General features: G+C 42.6%; 1 protein-coding gene and 1 long non-coding RNA gene across 11 annotated transcripts in view; one reads left to right on the top strand and one right to left on the bottom strand.

The window, feature by feature from the left end:
• LOC108547855 (uncharacterized) overlaps window positions 1-18,607 on the top strand; it is a 33,347-nt gene extending 14,740 nt beyond the window's left edge. For 5 of the 10 annotated variants that reach the window (XM_017900551.1, XM_017900550.1, XM_017900552.1 and 2 more), the window contains 8 exons: window positions 356-491; window positions 649-1,618; window positions 1,822-3,071; window positions 3,157-3,441; window positions 3,554-3,909; window positions 4,367-4,677; window positions 11,095-11,157; window positions 12,752-14,735. In XM_017900551.1, coding sequence (XP_017756040.1) covers window positions 356-491; window positions 649-1,618; window positions 1,822-3,071; window positions 3,157-3,441; window positions 3,554-3,909; window positions 4,367-4,677; window positions 11,095-11,157; window positions 12,752-12,840 — 3,460 coding nt within the window. In that variant the 3' untranslated portion in view covers window positions 12,841-14,735. Of the gene's footprint in view, window positions 1-355; window positions 492-648; window positions 1,619-1,821; window positions 3,072-3,156; window positions 3,442-3,553; window positions 3,910-4,366; window positions 4,678-7,038; window positions 7,909-11,094; window positions 11,158-12,751; window positions 14,736-16,161 lie in introns of those variants that run through there. The other 5 variants (XR_001890230.1, XM_017900549.1, XM_017900554.1 and 2 more) reach the window with 5 other exon arrangements.
• LOC108547857 (uncharacterized) lies at window positions 8,698-12,132 on the bottom strand. Its single transcript, XR_001890231.1, has 3 exons — window positions 12,004-12,132; window positions 9,494-9,719; window positions 8,698-9,381 (listed from the first exon to the last, which is right to left on the bottom strand). It is a non-coding gene; the product is annotated as an uncharacterized LOC108547857 (long non-coding RNA).
• Window positions 18,608-22,092: the final 3,485 nt, after the last annotated feature.

Here is a 22,092-nt window from a genome sequence, read left to right as displayed (position 1 = left end):
GCGACTAACGTTCAGCACCGATGATAACCACGTAGCGAAATAAAGATTTTCCTCTTCTCCCTTTCTCCTCTGTTCTTACGAATATCGATCGCTCCGCCGCGCGGTCGGCGCTGGAACTAACGAAACTCCATCGATTCGATCGGTTCGATCGTTCCCTATTATCTTGACTGAGCTTCTTTTACCTAAGCGAGTGTATAAGTACAGGCGCTTGAGACCATGCGTATTTAATCGTGGCTTTATCCATATCTCTTTCTTTTTCGCTACGTTCGCTAATTTCTTCACCAATTAATACGATTTTCGATGAAACGATAACCTATTATTAGTATTAAAAGAACCGCTGTATGTGTAATCGCAGAGTGTCACCTGGAAATTCTTCGAAGAGAAACAGCCATTCCTCGTCTCGTCGAAGCGGACGACAACAGTGGATGATAGCTATGGAGGATAGCATACGACACGGAAATGGTAGCACGGTTACCACTCAAACGACACTCGTGAGTATTCGCCCAAAATTTGTCCCATCACGATTTCGAAACGCGTCCAAGTAAATGTACCTCTTAAATACTCTGTACCCCACCTGTTCCTCCGCATCTATTCTTTCGCCTATTGCGCCTTGATCGCACAGATCGAGGCTGCTCTATTTCAATATAGGTGAATTGTATTTTCGCGCAGCCCAAAACGCGACACCAGAGACCGTATGGATGGGAAAACGGAAATGGCGAGCCTCTGAAACTGGCTCAACCTCCGAGTCCACCGAGCAAATTCGCCAGCTTACCGTACGATGGCAAGGTATCGTTCGGATGGATCCCGCCACGAACCAATCCGACGACCGTCGAGAAGCATCGTGAAGTCAGGCGTCGATCGTCCGAAGAGGAAGGACTGGACGGAGACAGCAAGAGCCACCGGCAGAGCTTCGAAAAAGATCGGACATCGCATTTGCGGAAGCAACGTCAGAGCAATGAGATCATGAAGTCTAGTAGCGTGGAAGATCGATTGCTGATGAATCATGAACAATCGGAACAGAACGGCAGAAGGAGGAACGATTCCGATTCCAGCGAAGGCAGATTCTCGAGGAACTCCGAGTCCGAGAGGTCTTCTATTCCACGCTCGAGTTCGGTCAGCGTCGAGAGGTTTTCCATGCGAGCCACCTGCGGATCATCTGACTTCTCTAGAGCGAACTCGACCTCGAACGAAAGATTCCACTCGGACTTCTCGATAGCGGTGGCCAGCGCCAGTTCGAACGACCGGGTCTCTGTACCGACGTCTGATCCATTTTCCATTCGGAACCTCGATTTTGTTTCGTTCTCTTTACCAACGAGGACTGACTCCAACGAGAGATTCTCGGCACCAACCTCGGACAGATGCTCCGAGGAGCGCTACTCCGATATGTTCTCCACCAGGAATTCAGATTTTTCGACTAGGAACTCGACAGACTTTAGAACTCAGTCCGAGGAAGAGCGATTCTCTGATGATTCATTGGAGGAACTTTTACCTCCGCCACCTCCGATCAGCAAGAGGCATTCCATCGCCTGGGAGGTACCCTTGGAAGACGATCCATTGTACGCTCCGGGTAGTACCAAGGTGATTGGTAGGAGACGACGTAAAAGCAGTGACGTATCCAGTAAGTATTTTCCTAACTTCGTCTCGATCCTTCCACTTCGTCACGACTCGATTTGCTCGTACCCAAGTTTTCCTACGATTTCTGGATTAGTTTATTTTAAGAAGATTAGGTTACGTCCAACGAGTCGTCCGCTGTGGTGTTCTCGGTTTTGATAACTTCGAGTCGAACTTCATGCACGTAGATATTACCAATTGAATTTCCAGGCGTTGGATCGGCGTCTAAGCTTCGAGATTTCGACGACTGGCAGGATCCACGATTATCGACTACCGACGACGACCTAGTCTCCCCGTATTCGGATTCCTCAACCAACGAACTAGATCAAATACGACCACAGGAACTGACCAAGAACGGTACCTACGTGATACGTCGCGGTCGAAAGAAGGAGAGGAAGGGATTGCCGAAAGCGCCTACTAAAACTAAGAGCTTGTCCTTCGAGAATAGCGAGGAAAATCGGTTATCCGATGTGAAACGATACTCGAGTACGTTTGACAATATTAGAAGCCTTTTAAGGGAGAACAAATTGGACGAACCCATGGACGATCCGCCGATGGAATTTGTATCAACCGTTCCACCTGACCTGGTCAGAGTAGTCTCGCTTCCGGCGATTAACGACGAAACTGACAATTGGCCACGAGAGTTGGAGGTAACAGTGGAAGAGGAAGAAAGTTCGGATCTTTCTGACAAGGATAAGAAGACTCGGGAAATGTTCGAGATGCTTCAATTATCATCCTCGTTATCGCTGTCGAGCGAGAAGCTTGAGAAAGGCCGACTCGAATCCATGTCGTCGAATCAGGGGAATATCGAGTCGAACAGCACGTGTAATGGAATTTCTCTTTCAGCCTCTAACAGCTATTCGAAAGGCTTCAGTCTCGCAATGACACCACCTAGCGGAAACGCGTTCACCGAAGAGCCAGGCGCAAGGAAATCTCCGAATCCCAGTCTCAATAACGAACATCGGCTGGCGTCCAAGATCCCGGTAAACTTGTTGATCGAAGATCAGATTGTAAAGAAGGCTTTGAAAGAGAACCGACGACAACTGGAGAAAGTAAGCGATGCTATCAAGGAGATCGAAAGCGTAAAGAATAGCGAATCTTACTCAGAAAGTAGGCAACGGTGGCCTCGAAGAGAAGACTCGAAGCAAGTATTAACGAGGAAGACCAGTCTCGAGGAACCGAACGAACGAAAGCTACTTGATAATAGCACTGGTGTCACTGTGGATGTTCGATCAAAGAAGCAACAGCAACAGCATGACTCGGATCTCGATTCGGACACGACATCCAAGACTAGTCCTGAGACGACGGATGTCGAAGGACGAAGGGCAAATGGAACGGATGCCTATTCATCGGGGAAAAGATTGCGACAGAATGGCGTCGAAGGGCATAAAAACGATCAAAAGCAAATTGAGAATGTAATTGACGCGATTCTCGAAGATTCCAAGAATCCGGACTTTCAGGTAAACTTTTGTTCGTCAATGTTAAACGACTGACAAATGGAAAAGTCGAGAAAACCTATCGTGATCGATCGTGCTTTATTTTTAGGTAAGCGTGGAAGTCCTCGAGTTTCCTCCCTTACCACCCTCACCCGTGGAGGAAGCAGACGAGGAGAGCTCGGACGTCGGTCAGAGCGCCGTGATCGTTCCAAAGCCAAAAAGTCACAGCAATCGTACAATGGAATACAGACCTAGGGTACCACCCCATCGTGGACCTGTTACCAATTCGTTCTCAGATTCGAAAGATCAACAAACGTCTCTCAATACTAGATCCATGGATGCTGGATTCTCTCGGGGTAAAAGAACACCTACTGCCACCAATTCCAGACGGGAGGTGCGTTTTAAGTTTAGGCAGAACACGTTTCCGAATGAAGCTATACGTAACGATAGTATATAGTGTATAGTATAACGATCATCCATTGCTTACGTTTATTATTGTCTCGTAGCAAATACCAGTAGAACGCAGGACTTTGCCTACGGATTTACCTGGACCTTCGCGACGACGACCGTTCACAAAGAGGCACTCCCCATCGGCGGAACCGTGCTCCTCTGTTGGAAACGGAGCCTGCAGTGCTAGTGCCAATGCAAACGGAGCTAATAACGGAGCTTGTAGCAGTAGCACTGGTGGAACCACCGGTAACATTGCAACCGGTACTAGCGGAATGCAAACTTCTTGCTCGCTACCGGAAACTCCTGTTTTCGCTAGAGGAAGTGATATTCCCAGAACTCCTCAACATGCCAGCAACCCTACGCAAATGCGTCGGCAACCTGGTTGGTATGCCCCAACCACGGCTACCACCGGGTAAGAATTCCTATTTTCGAAAAAGTTACCAGCATCGTGAAAATTCAGGCACCACTACAAAATTTCAGTTTTCTTTCAAATTTTCTTCTCGATCGAGAAATACGCTTGCCGTGGATTAAGACAATGCTATCTTAAAAGTAACATCGACTACGCATATTGGTTTCTCCTCTATTTGATTGACGGAGATATGGCCGTTCACTTGGCAAGAAGAATATAGAAAATATAAAATCAAATTCCATTATCATTCTCTAAAATAATTCATTTCTAACTTGCAACGCTTTCTGAGCACTTGGAAAGTGCTAAAATTTCCCATCCGAACATAATTTACCGCTGATCGATTACATGCGTACGTAGGAGATAAATAACTAGATAAATATATGAATAGATAAGTAAAAGAAATATAAGAAGAAAGGATGAATTGAAAAAGCAAATATTTGGTGATATTCGATGTGAACAGGTATCGCAGGAATAACTCGGGTCTGGAGCAGGCGATAATCGGGACAGAGTTATTGCGATTGACCGGTGGCCCTAATCGTGGATGGTATCCGACGAGGAAGGCGAATCAACCACGACCGGCTTCGATCGAGCACCTCGAACGATTGAACAACGCGTACGACCCACGTCTAGCAGGTTCCGGGGACCAGAGGAAACCACTCACACTGCCGACAAACATCACACCGAACAAATACTTCGGCCAAAGTAAGCACAGCTCCGCCTCCAGCACTCGCGAGGCGCTACGGAGGGTCACTAGCTTGCTCATCAAGAAAGGTAAGCGCTGGAATTTGCGCTATTACAAGAGCCGACGATCGTGGAACCAGTGAACGCCACCGCGATCGCCCGGCCTCTAGAAAACACGATGTCCCTCGCTAAGGCCAACTCGGTTTATTGTGAGTACTGTTTACCTCGTACAAATCGCTGTTTTCTGATCCGTAACTCCATGGTTAATGTAAACGACGAAATGCAAATTATAATTACGCGTGACGCGAGTTCAACGAATTTACATGTTTGCACATTTCTCTGCAATATAACTGAAATGGGTTGGATCATGAAACAAAGTTTCGTAACGTAAACATATCCGCAAACCGAGCATTGCTGCGAATATGGTTTTCAAAATAACAGTCGATGAATTTATATTTGCAATTTTATACATCAACGTCCTGAACGAAAGAAACTTTTATTCCTACGCCAATGGTACACGTGACGCTGTTCCTAACGACGTCGTTGCCTGTCGATAATTCGGAGACAACGTCGATCGTGTACCGTAAATCGCTCGATACGTGAACGACATTATCGGCGTTATTTTAAAAACCGTCTACATCGAGTTTTCCAGTGGTTTGACACGTTTTCGGAATCCATGTAAAACAACCTCTTCAAAACAACGCGCCAATAGTTTCTCTGACTTATTTCTTGCGTGACCTTTCGTGGCACTGAGTGTCACCAATTTAATTCTTGCTATGTTACTCCTTCTATATATGGTTTGTTTAAACAACTTGCTTTTGATAATAATTTTCATGACTCGTCCTATCGTAAGAAAGAAACTCGTATTTTCGTTTATTTTATCTTCCTGAAAAATCAGTTTCTTTCTCACGATGATATTTTCATATAACTGTATGTATTGCATTTTTTATTCTACTACTAACAAATTGCAAATGATCGGTATATATCGGTGTTTTTACAATTCTAACCTAATTTATCGTCGATGCTGCGTAGAACGCTTCGACAGGTTCCCGCAGTTCTATTATCCCCGCTGCATAAGTAGAATACGCTAAAATCACGTGTTTTCGTATGACGTTTAATCGCTTGGATCGACAGTGATGCATAGTACTTAACGTAAAGAAAAAAAACCAAATGCTTGTCTCTTTTTTCTTCTTTTAAGGAATTTTATCTTTATTCAAGATGTCCGAACGAAGCGTCGCGATGTAAAAAATTTTAATTTCGCAAACACGATATCGGCAACGTCCTCGATTCGGATTTCCCTCGTGACAAAGAAGTTCGGTTTCCGGTAAGCCACGTGTGTTACGTTGCAGCCGTACAGTGGTTCCATCTGGCGAAAGCTTCGCAACTAGTTGGGACGAATCAACTGACCTTGAAAATATGAACGTACAAGACAAGAAGGATGGAGGAACAAGGCCTCCTCCGCGTTACACGCCGCAGGCTAGTCTCTACATTCTCACATAGGCACTCGGTTTTCGTTGCTTCGTTTTACTCTGCTTTCCACGAAATATTATCGATGATTTCCACTTGTTTATGCATAATCAAACATTCTCGAACGCGCAAAATTTCAAATCTGTCTTACTCGTGGGCGATAAGCTATATACAATATCGACCTGTTCTCGAGTCTTGTAACGTGGACAAGGTGTGTGCTCTTCTCTTTTCCAATAGCGCAACGTTGCGCCGGCCGGTTAGGGCAGTCGAAGAACCGGTATAATAAGAATGGTAAATGCTAAAGATTCGCTAGAAAACTAGCGACGTTGCAGGAGCACGATCTCGCGATTTTCACGTTGAAATATCTCGCGGTAAAAACAATAACGCTTGTCCTTTCGCGTTATCGTTCACGTTATCGATTCAACTACATGGAAAAAAGAATATTCACTCGTGCCATCTTGTACCGCCGCGACACTTTTTCCGCGTCTCGTGATCCTGTTTCCGACTTTGTCGTCGCTGTCGGGTTCCGTAGAAATATTTCATCCGCGATATTCCGATTTTGCAACGAACAAACGTACAGGTCAATACTCGTGGGTCTTACGATGCTAAATTATGCACGAGTAAATGAATCGCGGAAACCAAGAAGAATTTGGTCGTGTCGATAGAGAAAACGGGCGCGCCGCGGATCAATACTCATCCGTGCAGAGATAGCGTCGCTCGAACTGAATTTTCCTCTTTCTTCGACTGTTGCTTGTTCGACATTAACAAGTCTGCCTTGCCTCTCTTTATCTCTCTCTCTCTCTCTCTCTCTCTCTCTCTCCCCTCTTTCTCTCTCTTACTAATTCTATCTCCCTCTCTTTCTCCCTCCGTCTCCAATTGATCGACTAGAGTCAAAGATCGTGGTATTTCACGTAGAAAATTATTATCCAAAATTTATTTTTATACATGCATATACGTATACACATGGCATTTCTTCTATTTCAGTCATCATCGGATTCGAGTGTCTAAATAGCGAGAGAACGCGAAAATAACATGGATGCGCACGACCCTGTGCTTCGACTCTTATCACTAGCGATTATTTATTTATAGAATATGGTGGTATCGATGCTCTGAAAAAGAGCTTCCGCGCATGCGGAGAAGATAACGCTTGTCCTTTATTTAGCTTTCCGCTTTCGTAGCGACTATACCGACCGCAAAATTCGTTGGTCGATCTCGGTAATATTATCGTGGAGGCAGGCAGGGCGGTAAGAACGGTGCGGTAATGGTTAAAAAAATAGTTGGCGGCATAGCGGAGGGTAGGAAAGGCGATTGACCAGCGAGGGGATGTTTTCAGTTGGGTTAGTAAACGGCCGGCTCTCTGGACGGGTTGGGTGCAGAGCAGGGACGTGTGGGAAACCGGAAGGACACGGAAGGGGTGACTAGCTCGCCTCGCACAGGGGTGGTGGCAATCGTTACTCCCGTCTGCTGCTGGTCTGTCTAGCAACCCTCCCTAGTCAACCAAATGCCTACCATCCCTACCAAAGCCGGGATTTGTATCATGGTCTAGCTGCGTTCGCCGCGAGACGTTCGACCCAATGGAAAATGTCCGACTATCACTTTTCTCACCCTCTTCTTTCCTTTTCTCCCCACTTCGTCTCCCGTCATCTTGTCTTCCCCGCTGCCCATTCTCCAGCTTCTTTAGCTCCTCCCTTTTTAGCTCCTCTCACACCGTCGCTGTTCTTATACCGTTTTCGAAGCAATAAAAATAGTTTAATCGATTAATCTCGGTCGACGAGGAAACATACATAGCAGCCTGCCTACTCAATGACCGAACGTTTTTCATGGAAACCACGCTATTACCGTTATATCGATATTTCTAATTATACCTACGTCATTGCACTCTGTTCGTATAGTTCGTATAGTGGGGTTCTCAGTGATGATACCGTGTGGCATTTATATACCAGTGCGACGGGCTTGATCTGTCGCGTGTTCCGAGACGTCGTTAATGCAATTTCATTGCGTATTCAACTCGTCCTTGTCTAGCGTCCTTCTTTCTTTCGCATTCGTTACGACAATGAACTCGATCGTTGAAACACACCGCTAGACGTGAGCCTAGCGTTTTACTCGAAATGTCGAACGACGGCAACCAAAAACCGGTGTAGCGTTACGCTTAGTCACTCTACCTGCCAACACGTATGTTTTAGGTTACGTGACAGATCCGCTATTTTTCATTCGCAAACGTGCAACGTATCGTGATGCGGGTTGCCAATGAAAGATTCGGGTGAATTTTTATTTTTATTTATCAATCATCGAAACTCGTTGTTACAGCGGTATATCGATCATTACTGTCGCGAACTCGGACCAAACTATTATTGCATCTAGGAATTTTCATATTGTCATCCGCGTGTATGGAACCTACGCTTGCTTAGCCGGTGCGTGTGCGTGCGCGTGTGCGTGTGGGGGAGGGGCATAAAAGGATGGGTCAGACAGAGCTGCGCCAGACTGTGAGTCGTGAACGTTTGGACATTTAGAACGTCAGCTGGTTTCAGTATGTTGCCAAGAGAGATTCCGCTTGTCCTTGAACAAACTTAATCTTGCTTCCCTTGGTCTTATCTCTGGCGAGCGAGATTTTCCCAAGCGACAATTTGCAAACGTAAATACAAAGTTTTCCAAACTCGAATACACGAAAATTTCCCTCCATTTTCTTACGCGTTCAAATATTTTCGAATACAAGTATCCCATTGGTCCCTGTATGCATGTTCGTTGGAGATAAAATTTATAGAAAAATTTCCGCCACTCTTCCGCGGAGGAAAGCAACGAAAATAAACGAACGAACAAGAGAACGTGTTTTAGTTATTTCACAAAGTTATCGATCGGCTGGCGAAGGTGAGTAATCCACTCGCAGCATAAACGTCAAAGTGCTCACGTCATTGTTCTTGGACACTCTCGCTATCTTTGGCTCGCAACGACAGCGGGTTAATTTCGTGGAATTGCAACCGACGCCTGATGCATTTTCATTGGACATAGCCAAAGATAATGTATCGTTAGGGTCCCCTGGTTCCACGCTATTACTCAATTTCGAAAGGCCGCGTTTCTTTAATTCCATTATTAAGCCAAACTTGTTCGTTATCGTGCGCAGTGTCACGTGACAGATAATGGCAGCGACACTTAACCGTGGCATTGAATAAGGACCCTAGACACGACCATGACCTCGATCGAAGGTAACGCGTGTGTTTCTCGCGTTACTCTTTTACACCATGTCCGCCATTCCCCTGTCATTAATCGCCATCTAGCGGCCATTGTTACAATTTTTCTCGCGATAACAAACCGATAGTCGCGGCCGAAGATCTGTGAAAACAAAAGAGAAAATTTTTACGAAAAACACGAATTATACGATATTATCCATGTACATCTGACTCGTGGAATACAAGGCGACTTTTTCTACTTAAAATTGGCATACCACGTATATATGAAGAAAAATGCAGCGTCTCTTCTCCATCCGTGCATACGTGTGATATATAACACGGATACAAGAGGCGAAGTCGTGAACGAAGAGAAAGGTGAACTTGGTACGAAGAAGGACACGTATTCTTGTACAAATTTTCGACTATTTCTAATCGCCGTGTCTTTTACAAAGTTAAAACTGTTCGCGAAGAGAGCCGCGTTCTGTCATCCGAAGCCAGCCGCTGAAACAAGATATGGAGAGGTTATTATTACCCACCCAGAAATAGAGTCACGAACGTACCGGTGGTTGTTACTGGTGGCCGAATAAACTCTCGATGGAAAGGAAGCAAAGGACTTCGGTATACTACAGTACGCGACAAACTAATAGCACACCCTGTAGTTTTCAATGTTCCTTCAACTAATGCAACGTCTGCATATGTTGCATATGTATACTCGTACAATGTCTCCGGTCTTTAATAATGCAGATGAATATTAACTGCAGTTTATATCTCTCTCTACAAATTCTGCTCGTTTAAAAATGGCCGCCACAAAATGGTAACAGGCGCCAAAGAAAGCGGATCAACGAAGATTTTATTTTGCAAAAATGCAAAGGCTTCTTACATATTTTCTGTAGCAAAAACTGCTCATAATCTTGGGCTAATTAAATAAATAAATAAAAACTATCGAGTTTTTCTATTTTTAATAAAATATTCCAAATAGTAATCTTTCTTCAATATCTTTATCAACTGTAGAATTAAATTTTATCTATAATCAGATTTTTTTTGCCGAGATATATCGACTTTGAAGTTACTCGAAGGACACTGGAAATCATGGAATGTGCTATTATTTTGTCACGTACTGTAGTTTTAGTACGTATAGAGAAGTATCGCGAAGCTACGTAAGCATTTGCACGTACATATCGTTATTTCGCGTACGTTTGTTTGCGCTGCTATTTATTACGTGTCGATATATCAGCCTGTCATTTATCGAATTCGCAAAACAACGTAAACTTCTTTTGGGCTGGCTCTCTCCCTCTTTGCCTCTCCTTCCTTGCTGTCTTTCTTTCTCTTCCGTTAAACTGCTTATTATATTTTTTATTCGAAATATTTCGTCGCTTAAAAGGAAACGTCATCGTATAATAAATTGATCCAACGATCAACCATAGTCGATGTTGTAACATTATGTAAATTTATCGGCACTGCGACATTTGGTTAGTCCAGTACCGCTTGCTCGATGTTAATGGGTACTCTAACCTATAATTCATCGAAGACACGGCTTTGGCCAGAAATGCAGCTCGCTAGGATCAGGCCGTATGTCCTCGTTGTGTCGTGTCGTGTTCTTACCTGGCATGCGGCAGCCGCTCGATTTTATTTGGCCAATTTCCAAGGGAAACACGCGCCTTCCAACCAGAGGTTACCTTCCAAAGGCTGTTCGAGTTATCCGGTGCTCGTTTTGTCCTGCGTACGCGCGTTTCCCCCATCTTTTTACTTTAATCGCATTTATTCTTTGCTAGCTTTTCGTAGTGGCCTGTGGTTTTTCACGTTGGACAGCGTAATCGAGAAAAAAAAAACATCCTTTTCTTCTTCTTAGAACGAAATTTGTGTTGACCTGTTACAGGAAGCGGAAGCAAGGACAGCAAGAGTGGGAAAGATAATGCATCACCGCGTGGCCCTTATGCCGGTGAGTTTATTTATTTTTACGGCTTATCTCCATTTGTCGCAATATTTTTCTCTCGCTGTGAGTGAGATACAACATTTCCTACAAATGGAACATACTCTGATAACTTTTGTATATCGGAGTCGGAATTGTCGCCTCGCATTTCTGCGTAAACTGCACGAATAGATACGCGAATTATCTATTTAGAAACTTGGTATCCAGGAACGTCGACAACAGCGCTGACCCAACAACGAGATATGATAATACACCAAACGATGCTCATAGTCATAGAAACGCGATAGGGTATGATGCGATACGGTACGACATTCGATTCACATCGGTCAAGTTTTATGCCACGACGATGCTTATCCTTCTTGTTTTTAATAAATTTTTCATCTTAACGCTGGCAGCGAAGTGCGCGCACACGTGTGCGCACGCATAAGCACCAATCGTACCACCGTATGCGTGTAGATACACGTTTGCACACGTAACATAACCTTACACACATGGCATTCCAAAATATCCATTCCCTTCCCACCAGCAGCTTACCAATGTTCGCCTCGCTGTTCTGGTCTCAACAGCGAACAGCGGTTCTATTAATACTCTTTGGTTATTTTTGAAAATCTCTTCTTACCAAAAGAAACAGAGCGAGAGAGAAAACGGTTTAGTGCATAACGCAAGCGTTCCATTCAATTTGCGTGTATCACATTCTAAACAAAGATCTGGATAGATACTTGTGTTAGTCAACGGCGACAACGAATGCCGCTACGAAGTTCGGGATGCAAAGAAACAGATCAGGCACACCCAACGGTTTGCGTCTACTATGCTCGCTACATAGCCAACACACTATCGGTATTGATCCATACGCACCGTTCTCTCGTTCTCGCTCGCTTTATCCCTTTTCTCTGGCTCGTGGTATCGTAGAAATATGCCTCTTTCCTCACTAAACTTTTTCCTCGTCCCTCCCACCTTTGCTTCCTTCCTTCCTTCCTTCCTTCCTTCCTTCCTTCCTTCCGCCATTTCTTCTTCCGTACTTTTACCTAACCTAATAAAGAAACGTAAAAAGATCGTTTTGTGGGCATGACAGTTTACGCGAATAGCAATTTTCTCCGTTACGTTACCGTGCATCGGGAGAAGGAAGGAGAGTATCCGCCGTTGATCGTAGTTGGCTTTTAACGTCGGTCGATTCGAAGGAAAGGCCGGAAAGACCGTCGATTATTATGCAGGCGACAGCCAATTGCCAACGCTTCCCCTATTAACATATAGCGAGAGTAAAAACGTGGCTACACGACGCAGCTGGTGCGCACGCCGCTCCAATACCAGGTTTGCACGGGCGCAAGGATTTGTATATATATATAATATAAATACACGCACATATACGGTGTATGGGTACACCTACATACTTACATACGTGCACGCGTAATTTCGATAGCGAATGCGATCTCGAGGCGACAATTTTTCTACTCCGTCCCGTTGCGACAGAACTCCCCCGGAGGCGAAGGGTGGTGGTTCTGCTCGGTAAGAAAATACGAGCAGCATGTAGGCGACACGATGTATCAGCACAGGTAGGAGAAGGAAAATGTGTAGGCGAAAGAGCCGCGTGACCTTTTTGTTTCAGCGGCCGAATGCGGGGACGCGCCAAAAAAAAAAGGATTCTTCAAGGGTTTCTGGAAGAGGTCACGTCATTATTCACTGGAGAACCAATAGCCCAGGTTAGGCGGTAGGGTAACGAGTCAGCAACGACAGAGACAGGCGCCGCGGCAACAGCACCATTATCGACAACACGTCGCTACGAGCGCTTTGACGCACAGTGCTTGCTGCTGCATCGTCCAGTAGCCTCGGTCCCGCTTCGTGGTAGAACCAGCGACAAGGTTCGCGTTCCTTCGTCCATTTCATCGAGCTTTTATTCCACCCGATCGGTGGCCTCCGAGTCCAACACGAACTACATACGTCAATCCGTGGGTAAATCTTTTTGCGTATTTTACGTTTTCGACCCTCTTTCGTTTCTCTTTCTCACTTCCTCTTGCTCTCTGTCTCTCTCTTACTCTGTTTCCTTCTTACTCTTTCGTCTTTGCTTCTTTTCGTTTCATGTTCCGTTCCATTCCGTTTCGTTTCGACATCTTTCGTTCCTATTTCTCGTTTACATTTCTCCTCACGTGTGTGTGTTATTACGTTACGTTTATCGTTTAATACGATGTCATATAGCGATATGACATTTTGTTCCGTTCCGTTCCGTTCCATTCCATTCCTCTCGCACAACCACTCGTTTGCTCGTTTGAGCGTTTTGCTTGAAATCGCGAAGCGGAATAGAGGCAGTGACGTAAAGTACCGCGCGAATCATGTCGATTTCGTTTCCGTTTGACATTGGTCAGGAAATTGTCGTTCCTTGTTCTGGATCGGCTTCCTTCAATCGAACTGCGCGCAGACAGTTCGAGTATACTAACCTAAAAATTCGAGCTGCAACGTATATGTATATATACTGTTCGTTCGCTGACTCTTTTGTTTCCTCCATTACTCTACCACGTTCGTTTCCTCTCGTCGCAAAAGCGAAATCTGTTAAGAAGCACGACATCCAGCGACATTTTGCAAGATGATCAGAGTTCGCTTTCGAGACGCGCGTGCACGCTGTTCCGTGTCTCGAACGGTAAAATGTCGAATAGCATTCGAGTTGTGGGATAATCGCAAACTTGTACGGCTTTATCAATTGCTGGATGGATTTCGATTGAACAGAACTTTTACTTTACAGAGGTTCACCGATTAAGTCATAATAATCTCATCAGGGTGGAAGGTTAGATGAGTCGATTGGAACGGGCAGCTGTTCGATTAGCAATGCCAAAAATTACGATAGTCGGCTTTCTAATTGACGCAACGACGATCGACGATCATCGTGGTTGGTCGTCCGGTCGACGAATCGCGAACGGTCGCGAATATCGGACACCCTAGGCGTTCGTTTTTCCATCTTCCTTGTGTATCCGACGTGTGAGAATGAGTAATAAGTATAACCGTTTGAGTGTCAGGGGGATCTTTGGAGAAATCACGTCGACAAATGCCAAGAAACGACGCGATCGCGCTTTTTCAAATCCGTATCGAAAAATACCAAATGACGTGATAGCGCTTGGTTCCTTTTATAATAGGTTATTTAAACGCTTTACACGAATCGAGGGATATCAATTGGGAAATTAAGTATCCGTAAAAGATCGAGCGCCATGATTCGCCGGTCAGATGTCGTTAGCACTTTTCGACACGAGAAATCCGCGAACAGCGCGATCGCGCTGTTTGCCACTCAAACGGATATGTTATCCAGTATTCGACTACTCGAGTATCTAATACGTACTATAGATGGCGTTAGCTGACGTATTATGGCACAAGCAATAGAGAGAAAGAGGAGAGCGTAGGAAACGTACGAAACGATTGCGTGCAGAATCACGGCGATGTAAGAAAATAAGACATTGTACTACGTATTTATTGTTATTCGAACAATTTGTAATTATACGAATGAAACGTTCCCGAGTTTCAACGTTACCATACAAATATTATTTTTATTACATAATCACTTGTATCATTATTATCATCGACGTCATCATCGTCATCACCTTCATCACCTTCATCACCTTCATCATCATCATCATCATCATCATCGTCATCGTCATCATCGTTGTCGTCATCGTCATCATCGTTGTCGTCATCGTCATCATCACCATTACCATCTACATCATCACCATGTTCGTCGTCGTCGCCATTGCCGTTGCCTTTGTTGTTGCTCCTCTTACCACTTTACCGTTAGTATCGATCATATGTTTGTTATAATTGCATCACTATTATCACTTACGCTATCATCGTCGTTATCATCCTCATCGTTATTTATTTATTGTTTTTATTACCATTAATACTAATATTTTCATCACCGCGATCATTATTGCTATTATTCTTATTTATGTTTTTTTTTCGTGATTATTATTATTATTATTATTATTATTATTATTATTATTATTATTAATATTATTAATTTTATTGCTATTTATTGTCATATTGTAGAGTTGTTGTTATGATCATTGTTATTACCATTGTTAATCTTCTAATGCTACCACCAAAATGAAATTGTGCGCATGCGCGAAAGAGAAAAAAACGCCAACATGCGCGGTAAAATGTGCACGATAATACATTGTTACGGAACAGTAATTAGTGTTATCACGAATTAACGGTTGGATTATTTATTTACTTACTCACTTACTATTATCGATAACCCTCTATTCGTATATAAAAAAAACGAGGATCGAGATTATATAGCCAGCAATATAAACAAATGGTGACGATAATAACGATAACTCGCGAAAGTCAAATTTAATAGAAATTTGAAATTCGATGTAGCGCACGTTCTCCTCTCGGATACTTGACGAAATCGATCGTATGGAAAATCGCTTGAATGCCAAAGATTGTCCCGCGGTATGACGAGAGTTCGACCAAGATAGACAAACGGTATAGATATTTCTTGGTATTCCTTCGGCCGACCCCACTTCGATTCTTTATATACCTTAGTGCGAATTTCTATGTAACAATCTAGCCGCCAGTTCCTTCCTTTCCCCTAATTCCTTTTCTCATTTCAAGTGCCAACCAACGACACGAATTCGTCGTCGTTGTTGTCGTCGTCGACATCGTCATCTTCATCGTCATCGTCATCGTCATCGTCATCGTCATCATCATTATCATCATCGTCATTATTTCGTCGTCGTTGTTGTCGTCGTCGACATCGTCATCTTCATCGTCATCGTCATCGTCATCGTCATCATCATTATCATCATCGTCATTATCGTCGTCGTCGTCATCGCCATCGTCATCGTCGTCACCGTCATCAACTGTTTCGTAATACGCGTAAACCGAATCTATGAAATCATATTCGTCGAGAAAAAGAACCACGTTTTACTTTTGCCTTTACTATGCGCCTGCGTTGCACGTTGTTTACATGAACGCGATTATAATTTAGAAATTGTTTGTATGGTTCGCGACTCGTTCGATGTATTTTCCTTTCAGTGTTAATTTGTCCGCATCTAATATCGTTCGACCGTTCACGATAGCGACGGCGCGAACGCGCGCCGATGATTAAAAGAGGCTCTATAATCCGAAGGAAGAGGAAAGAAGAAACAAGAAGAAAACTGAAAAAGGGAAATGACGAATGCCGCTTGGCCGTAATGTAGGTTACGATATTGCTTTTTTTTCCCCTGCGCGATATATCGTATCAGTTTAACGCGCGGTCTTGCTACCAGTGTATAGTGACTTTTGTAAATAACGATCACGAAACGCGAGGATACGTGAAAGGGAACGTAAGAAGATAGAGAGAAACTGTTCCGCGATCTTTGCACGACGAAAGATCGCGTCAGAACTGTGAGAATGATGGGCATTCGAGATGCATCGGCCGCGTGCTATTGCTGCTGCTGCTACCGCTGCTGCCACCGTTGCTGTTACCGTTGCTGTTACTACAGTCGCAAACTCGAGAGCACGCTGGCCGCTTTGTCGCACATCCGTTGGCACGCATGCACACCTACCTGATAAGACTCTAACTTAAAAAGGTAATCTAATAAAGGTTAATGCTACTTAAACTTAATGCCAATTAAATGAACGTTTGTAAAACAATTTTCGCCACAGCGGCGCATGCTATCTCATTTCGCGTATAAAACGTACACGTGTACGCGTTCGATTACTTTCTTCGATCTTGCCATCTTATGTTCTTTTTCTTCTGCTACTTTGCCTCCGCCCCTCTCTTTCTCTTTCCCCCTCTTACCGACTATTTAAACAGCATCGAGAAAAGGCGTTGTTTCCTTCGAACACGGGTATCGTGTAATTACCGCTAATACTGGGAACCCCCTGCGAAAAGAAGAGCAGAAAACGAAACGTTTAGCGACGAATTTAACGAACGCCGTAAACTTTGAGCGTCCAAGATCAAGCATCACTAAGCCACCAATCAGTGAGTGGAGGGGGGTCTCGTCTTCCCGCTGGAACGAACAGTCCGAGTGTTTGGAAAAAAACGTCAACAATCGGAGATCGAATTACGTTCGGCTCGCTGACGATGCCTCGTCGATTCGAATGTGCGTCAGATACGAAGAAATACGCGATACTCGCACGCCGTGTTATATACTGATTTTTCCACTATCCTAACAAACATACATACGAAATATAATTTCGAAATGTTTCCACGTTTCATGCCGTTTTACGTTCCGACGTGATCGTGTATTCGAGATATGCGTGCATGTTCAAGTTAAGTTACCGAAATTATACGATCCGTGGTTCGTATACGCCATTATCAATCCACGTTTGTTTAAATTAGCCACGATGTTAAGACCGGTTCGTTGGGCGCATCTTTTTCTAGTCTTTGTTCCCTAAATGAAAGCGATCCAGGCGAATGTCTGAGTGGGGAAAAAACGGGTCGTAAGCGAAAACAAACTCGGGTGAATATGCTTCGCGTAGTTGTACGATTTAGATTACGTAGAAATCGCGCGGAAAAAAGGCAACGCGTCGGGGAGGAAATTTTAGTACAAATTCGATAGCTTTATCGTTTTATCGTGGAAGAGCAAGAATTCAAGGTACTAAAAAGACGATATGGCAATAAACACGTGGTCACGATTGGGAAGTCGTTCGATGAATCAAGCGCTCGACGCCTCGGTACTAATATCGACATTTCGTACCCCGTGAAGTAAGATCCGAGTCTTTCCTTCGAGTTACGTACCATTATCCGACATCTTCGTTTTTGCATCTGTGCTGTCGTTAATATCCATTGTTTTTTCCACCGCGAATGTTTACGCATCGACGATCTCTAATCGTATGTGAAGAGAGGTCCGGAATTTATTATTTATTCAAAGCGAGTCGAATAAATTTCGAAAACGATCTAAAATGTAGGTTATAAGGCGTTGATCGATAGAAAATATGAAAAAGTGGCGATTTCGATCGCGATAATTAGAAGTAATGTTTTTTAAGAGAAAAAAAAAAAGAAAAATCAATGCGAGTAAACGAGAGCGATTTTTATGTAAATTTTCTTGATAATTTTGTAAAAAGTTTTATTTAATCTTCTAATCTACCAATAAATTAAATGACAGTTCATAAATGAAATGAAACGATGTTATATATACATATGCATGTACGTATATATGCAAGATGCCTTGTCGTTTCGCAGTCTTCTTAAAACCATTTAAAAAGGCCGGCGAATACGGTGTCGAAATTGAACGTTTAGTAAGATAAGTAACATCAAAGACTAACCAAATTGTAGAACCATAAATGAAAACCTTCCGTGCGTGTTATTTTTCCGTTTTCATTTAACGGAAAATCAAAAAGAAAAAAAAAAAAGAAATAAATAGAAGAAGCCAAATAAAAATTACTATATCCGATTCGTATTAAAAATGGTGTCCTCGACGACTGTGGTAGAACTTTGATGACGTTTATCTCAATAAATATTCGTTTTTGACATTCAACTTATAGGATTCCCTTCCTTCCGTTTTTCTTTCTACTCCTGAACTCCTTTTCAAAACGATGAAAAACTAACGGAATATCCTATATACGACATCGATGATCGCACGAATATTAGATCTCTATTTCGCGCGCAGGTAAGTGTAGTTCAAGAGGGTACACGAATGAAATTTCGGGCAATGGCAAAATCTTGGAATAAAAATAACGCGTGAAAGAACCGAGAAGTTACGCGCGTGCGTAAAATGCGATCTAATCACATTGGTGGTCGGAAGAATGCGGTTTTTATCAACCATTTGCCACCGCGTCCATATCCGGTGGTGATGCAAGAAACTCCACGATAATTTCTATGTTACGTACGTATTTGAATGAATGAAAACAAAACGCTTCGTTACACGGCTTTATACAAATTTATTATTTTCTTAAACATTAAATCGTGTTACGGTTCCGAAGATTTTTGTCGACATATGCAAAAAAATCTTAAGAGCAAGTATATCGGCTTTACAAAGTTATATCTAATTTTAACCGACCAAAATGTACCCCTCTCGCTCGCGCTCTCCCTCGTTCTCTCTCTCTCTCTCACTCATGCACACAAACACGCTCGCGCGCGCGGACACGACGCGCACGCATCACCCTCACTCGTTCCCCCCATCCCTCCCGCTTTTGCTTTCTATTTCTGCTTTTCTTGTCCGAACCATAACGTCGATTACCTCCTGGTATACATTTTAAAGAGTCAAAGTGTTTATCGGCCGTTGAATCGGTCGATAAAACACGAGTGATGCAATAATCGTTGCATCGTTGGTGTCAATACGATTAACGATTCCACAAAATGAAAGGATCAAAGTATATATTATTCCTTTTCCAAACAAAAAAGGAAAAGCTAAAAGCATGAGGCGGATGCGAATATTTCAACGACGCCTGGGAGTTACCTTTTATTACAATTATTACTTCAATGTTTATTCCTTATTTTGTTATCAATAAAAATCGTTACATAGTAGTTTGGGTTGCTACTTGACGCCAGCCGAATCGACAAGCAACCAGTTATAGTAATAATAGTAGCAGTAATATTACAGTAATAATAAATGGTAGCGGTATCGTGTATAGATGTGTGTGTATGTATGTGCACGCGCGCGTGTGTGTACGACTGCGGGGGTGTCTGTTGGTATAATTCATACAAGACTGCGATAGTCGAATGAGAAACATTTACACGGTACGGCAAAGAGATTTTCGTTTATCACCTTCGAATTTCAACGTTCTAGTTTGCTATATATAATTTTTGTTTTCTCTTCAATTTACTACTACATCAAACGTAATTTAATTGAAACAACATAGGTAATAGCCAGTTGTCTCATTTTAAAAATGATTAAAAAAAGAAAAGAAAAAGAAAACAAGATGCAGAAATAAACAAAATGAAAGATTAAAAAATTGAAATTATGCTTGTTCCGTATATAGTTCCATCTTTCAACTTTCGCGCGATCGTGTTTGTGTTCTGTATGCATGCCACGCGCGCTCCAATGTCATATTTATACACAGGGTAATAGATTTTAATATACGATCGGAAATATTTCTAAAAGTACGCACCTCAGATAGAAAATGTTTTTATGATATCGGGAGATCATGAGGTGCCAGCAAGCAGGAGGTTGCTAAATGAAGATGTTAAGGTCAGGCAAAAATCACTTACGTTTTCTTTAAATAGAATCATATATTTGGTTATACATTAACTGACGCAGCTCGTTATTCTCTATAAAAACGGTACCAATCTATTTATGCGAAAAAGCTATTAGTTTAGGAGACATTTCAACTTAAATATTGCATAATTCTATTAATAGGTATAGTTATATCTACGTTTCCTGAAATATCTATCCTCTACAAACTGAGACAGAGAGCAAAAAGATAAATTTATACTATTTCCTAGTACACAAGTTTATTGAAAAATTCGTGAAATTGTACAAGAAAATGTTCAAAGATGTTGCCATAATTATCGATTTGCTTGTAATCTTGCTTCTAAAACTATCATAATCTGTTATTAACATGGAATGAAAACTTAACCTAAAAATTCTTTAGTAAAATTATAAGTGAGTCGAATTATACAGCTAAAAATGCTGCGTACAGTATACTAAATCAGTAGCTTAGTATCATTTTGCAATATTTAAATTCAATCTCCTAAACGGATGACTGTGTTTATTTAAATAAGTTAATATTCTTTTTCATAGGAACTGACAGACTGCATCGTTCAATGTGTTAAAAAATATATGACTCCATTCCAGAAAATGTAAACGATCTTGACTTCTGCACCCAGCAATATCCGGCCTATGTCTTATGGTGCCATAACCCCCTTCACCTCCCGTAACGACCTAGAAAACATTTTCTTTTTAGCCAACATACTTTTCCACTATTTCCAATGATAGATTAAAATTGGCCACCCTGCATTTATATTATCTCCGTGTACATCTTGCGACTCTCGTTCCAATTCTCACCCCCATCCCACTCTCTATTTCTTTCTCTACCGATAAATGACACATCCCTCGCCAATTTGTTTTATTCTTCTTACACATAGCAATATTAAAGAGAGTAAATAGTTAAAAGGGTTGTATCGATCTGGGGGAGGGGGGAGGGAGGGCCGGCCAGGATTACAAATCAATCCACGCCTTTTCACCCTCTGCCGCACGTTTGCCTGCACCGTCCTCACCGTCACTGTCACAGTCACTGTCTCATCGACGTACTTGCTTTTACATCTTTCATCTTCTTGTTCTTTATCATCGGTATTGTACCTTCGCTCTTCCACACACTTCCAGACACCGCTTCTTGTTTCCTCTTAGCGATTCTCGTCGTTTAATCCTTGAAATTAACGTTTTCTTTTTCGCATTCTACCTCCCCCTTTTCCCTTGTTATTCTCGCTCTCACTCGTTCTTTTTCTAGCTTGTTAGTTTTGCTTCTTGATCATTCGTTTTCTCGTTCACGCCCTTTCCATCTTCATCTTCTATTCCTTCAAACTTTCTCTAACGTTCTCTCTCTCTTCCTCTCTCTCCCTTTCATACTTTCCCTTTCTCGCTCACTCTTTCTCTCCGTCTCTAACATCCTTTCATTCTCTACAAAAAAGACTGTAAACCTAACACGCAATAGTTTACTATTATTTATTATCATTATTTCTTATACTTAATGCATGCTTCTTGTGTATTTTGTCTCTCCATCGACGAATCGACACACGATCGTTCGCAAAATGAAAGATGTTTAGTTTGATTCGTCCCGGTCACTATCACTTCTCGGGTAGATACTTATCTTTTTTTTTTTTTTTCATGGTGCATGTAAATGTAAAACTGCATATACTTGCGATTCTTTTTTTTTTCTTTTTTTATTCAATTGTAAAAAAGCGTTTTTCCTTTATCTTCTCCGAAGTTTTTTGGAATTCCGTCGTTGCTATCGACACCTCGATTGTAAATACACAAACGGGAATAAAAATTCAAAACATAAGAGCTACGTCGAAAGAAAAACAATGAAAAGACCGCTCTT

The sequence above is a fragment of the Eufriesea mexicana genome, unplaced genomic scaffold (genome assembly GCF_001483705.2).
Source record: "Eufriesea mexicana isolate 0111107269 unplaced genomic scaffold, ASM148370v2 scaffold1303, whole genome shotgun sequence".
NCBI lineage: Eukaryota > Metazoa > Arthropoda > Insecta > Hymenoptera > Apidae > Eufriesea > Eufriesea mexicana.
This window is presented reverse-complemented; position numbering and strand designations above follow the sequence as displayed.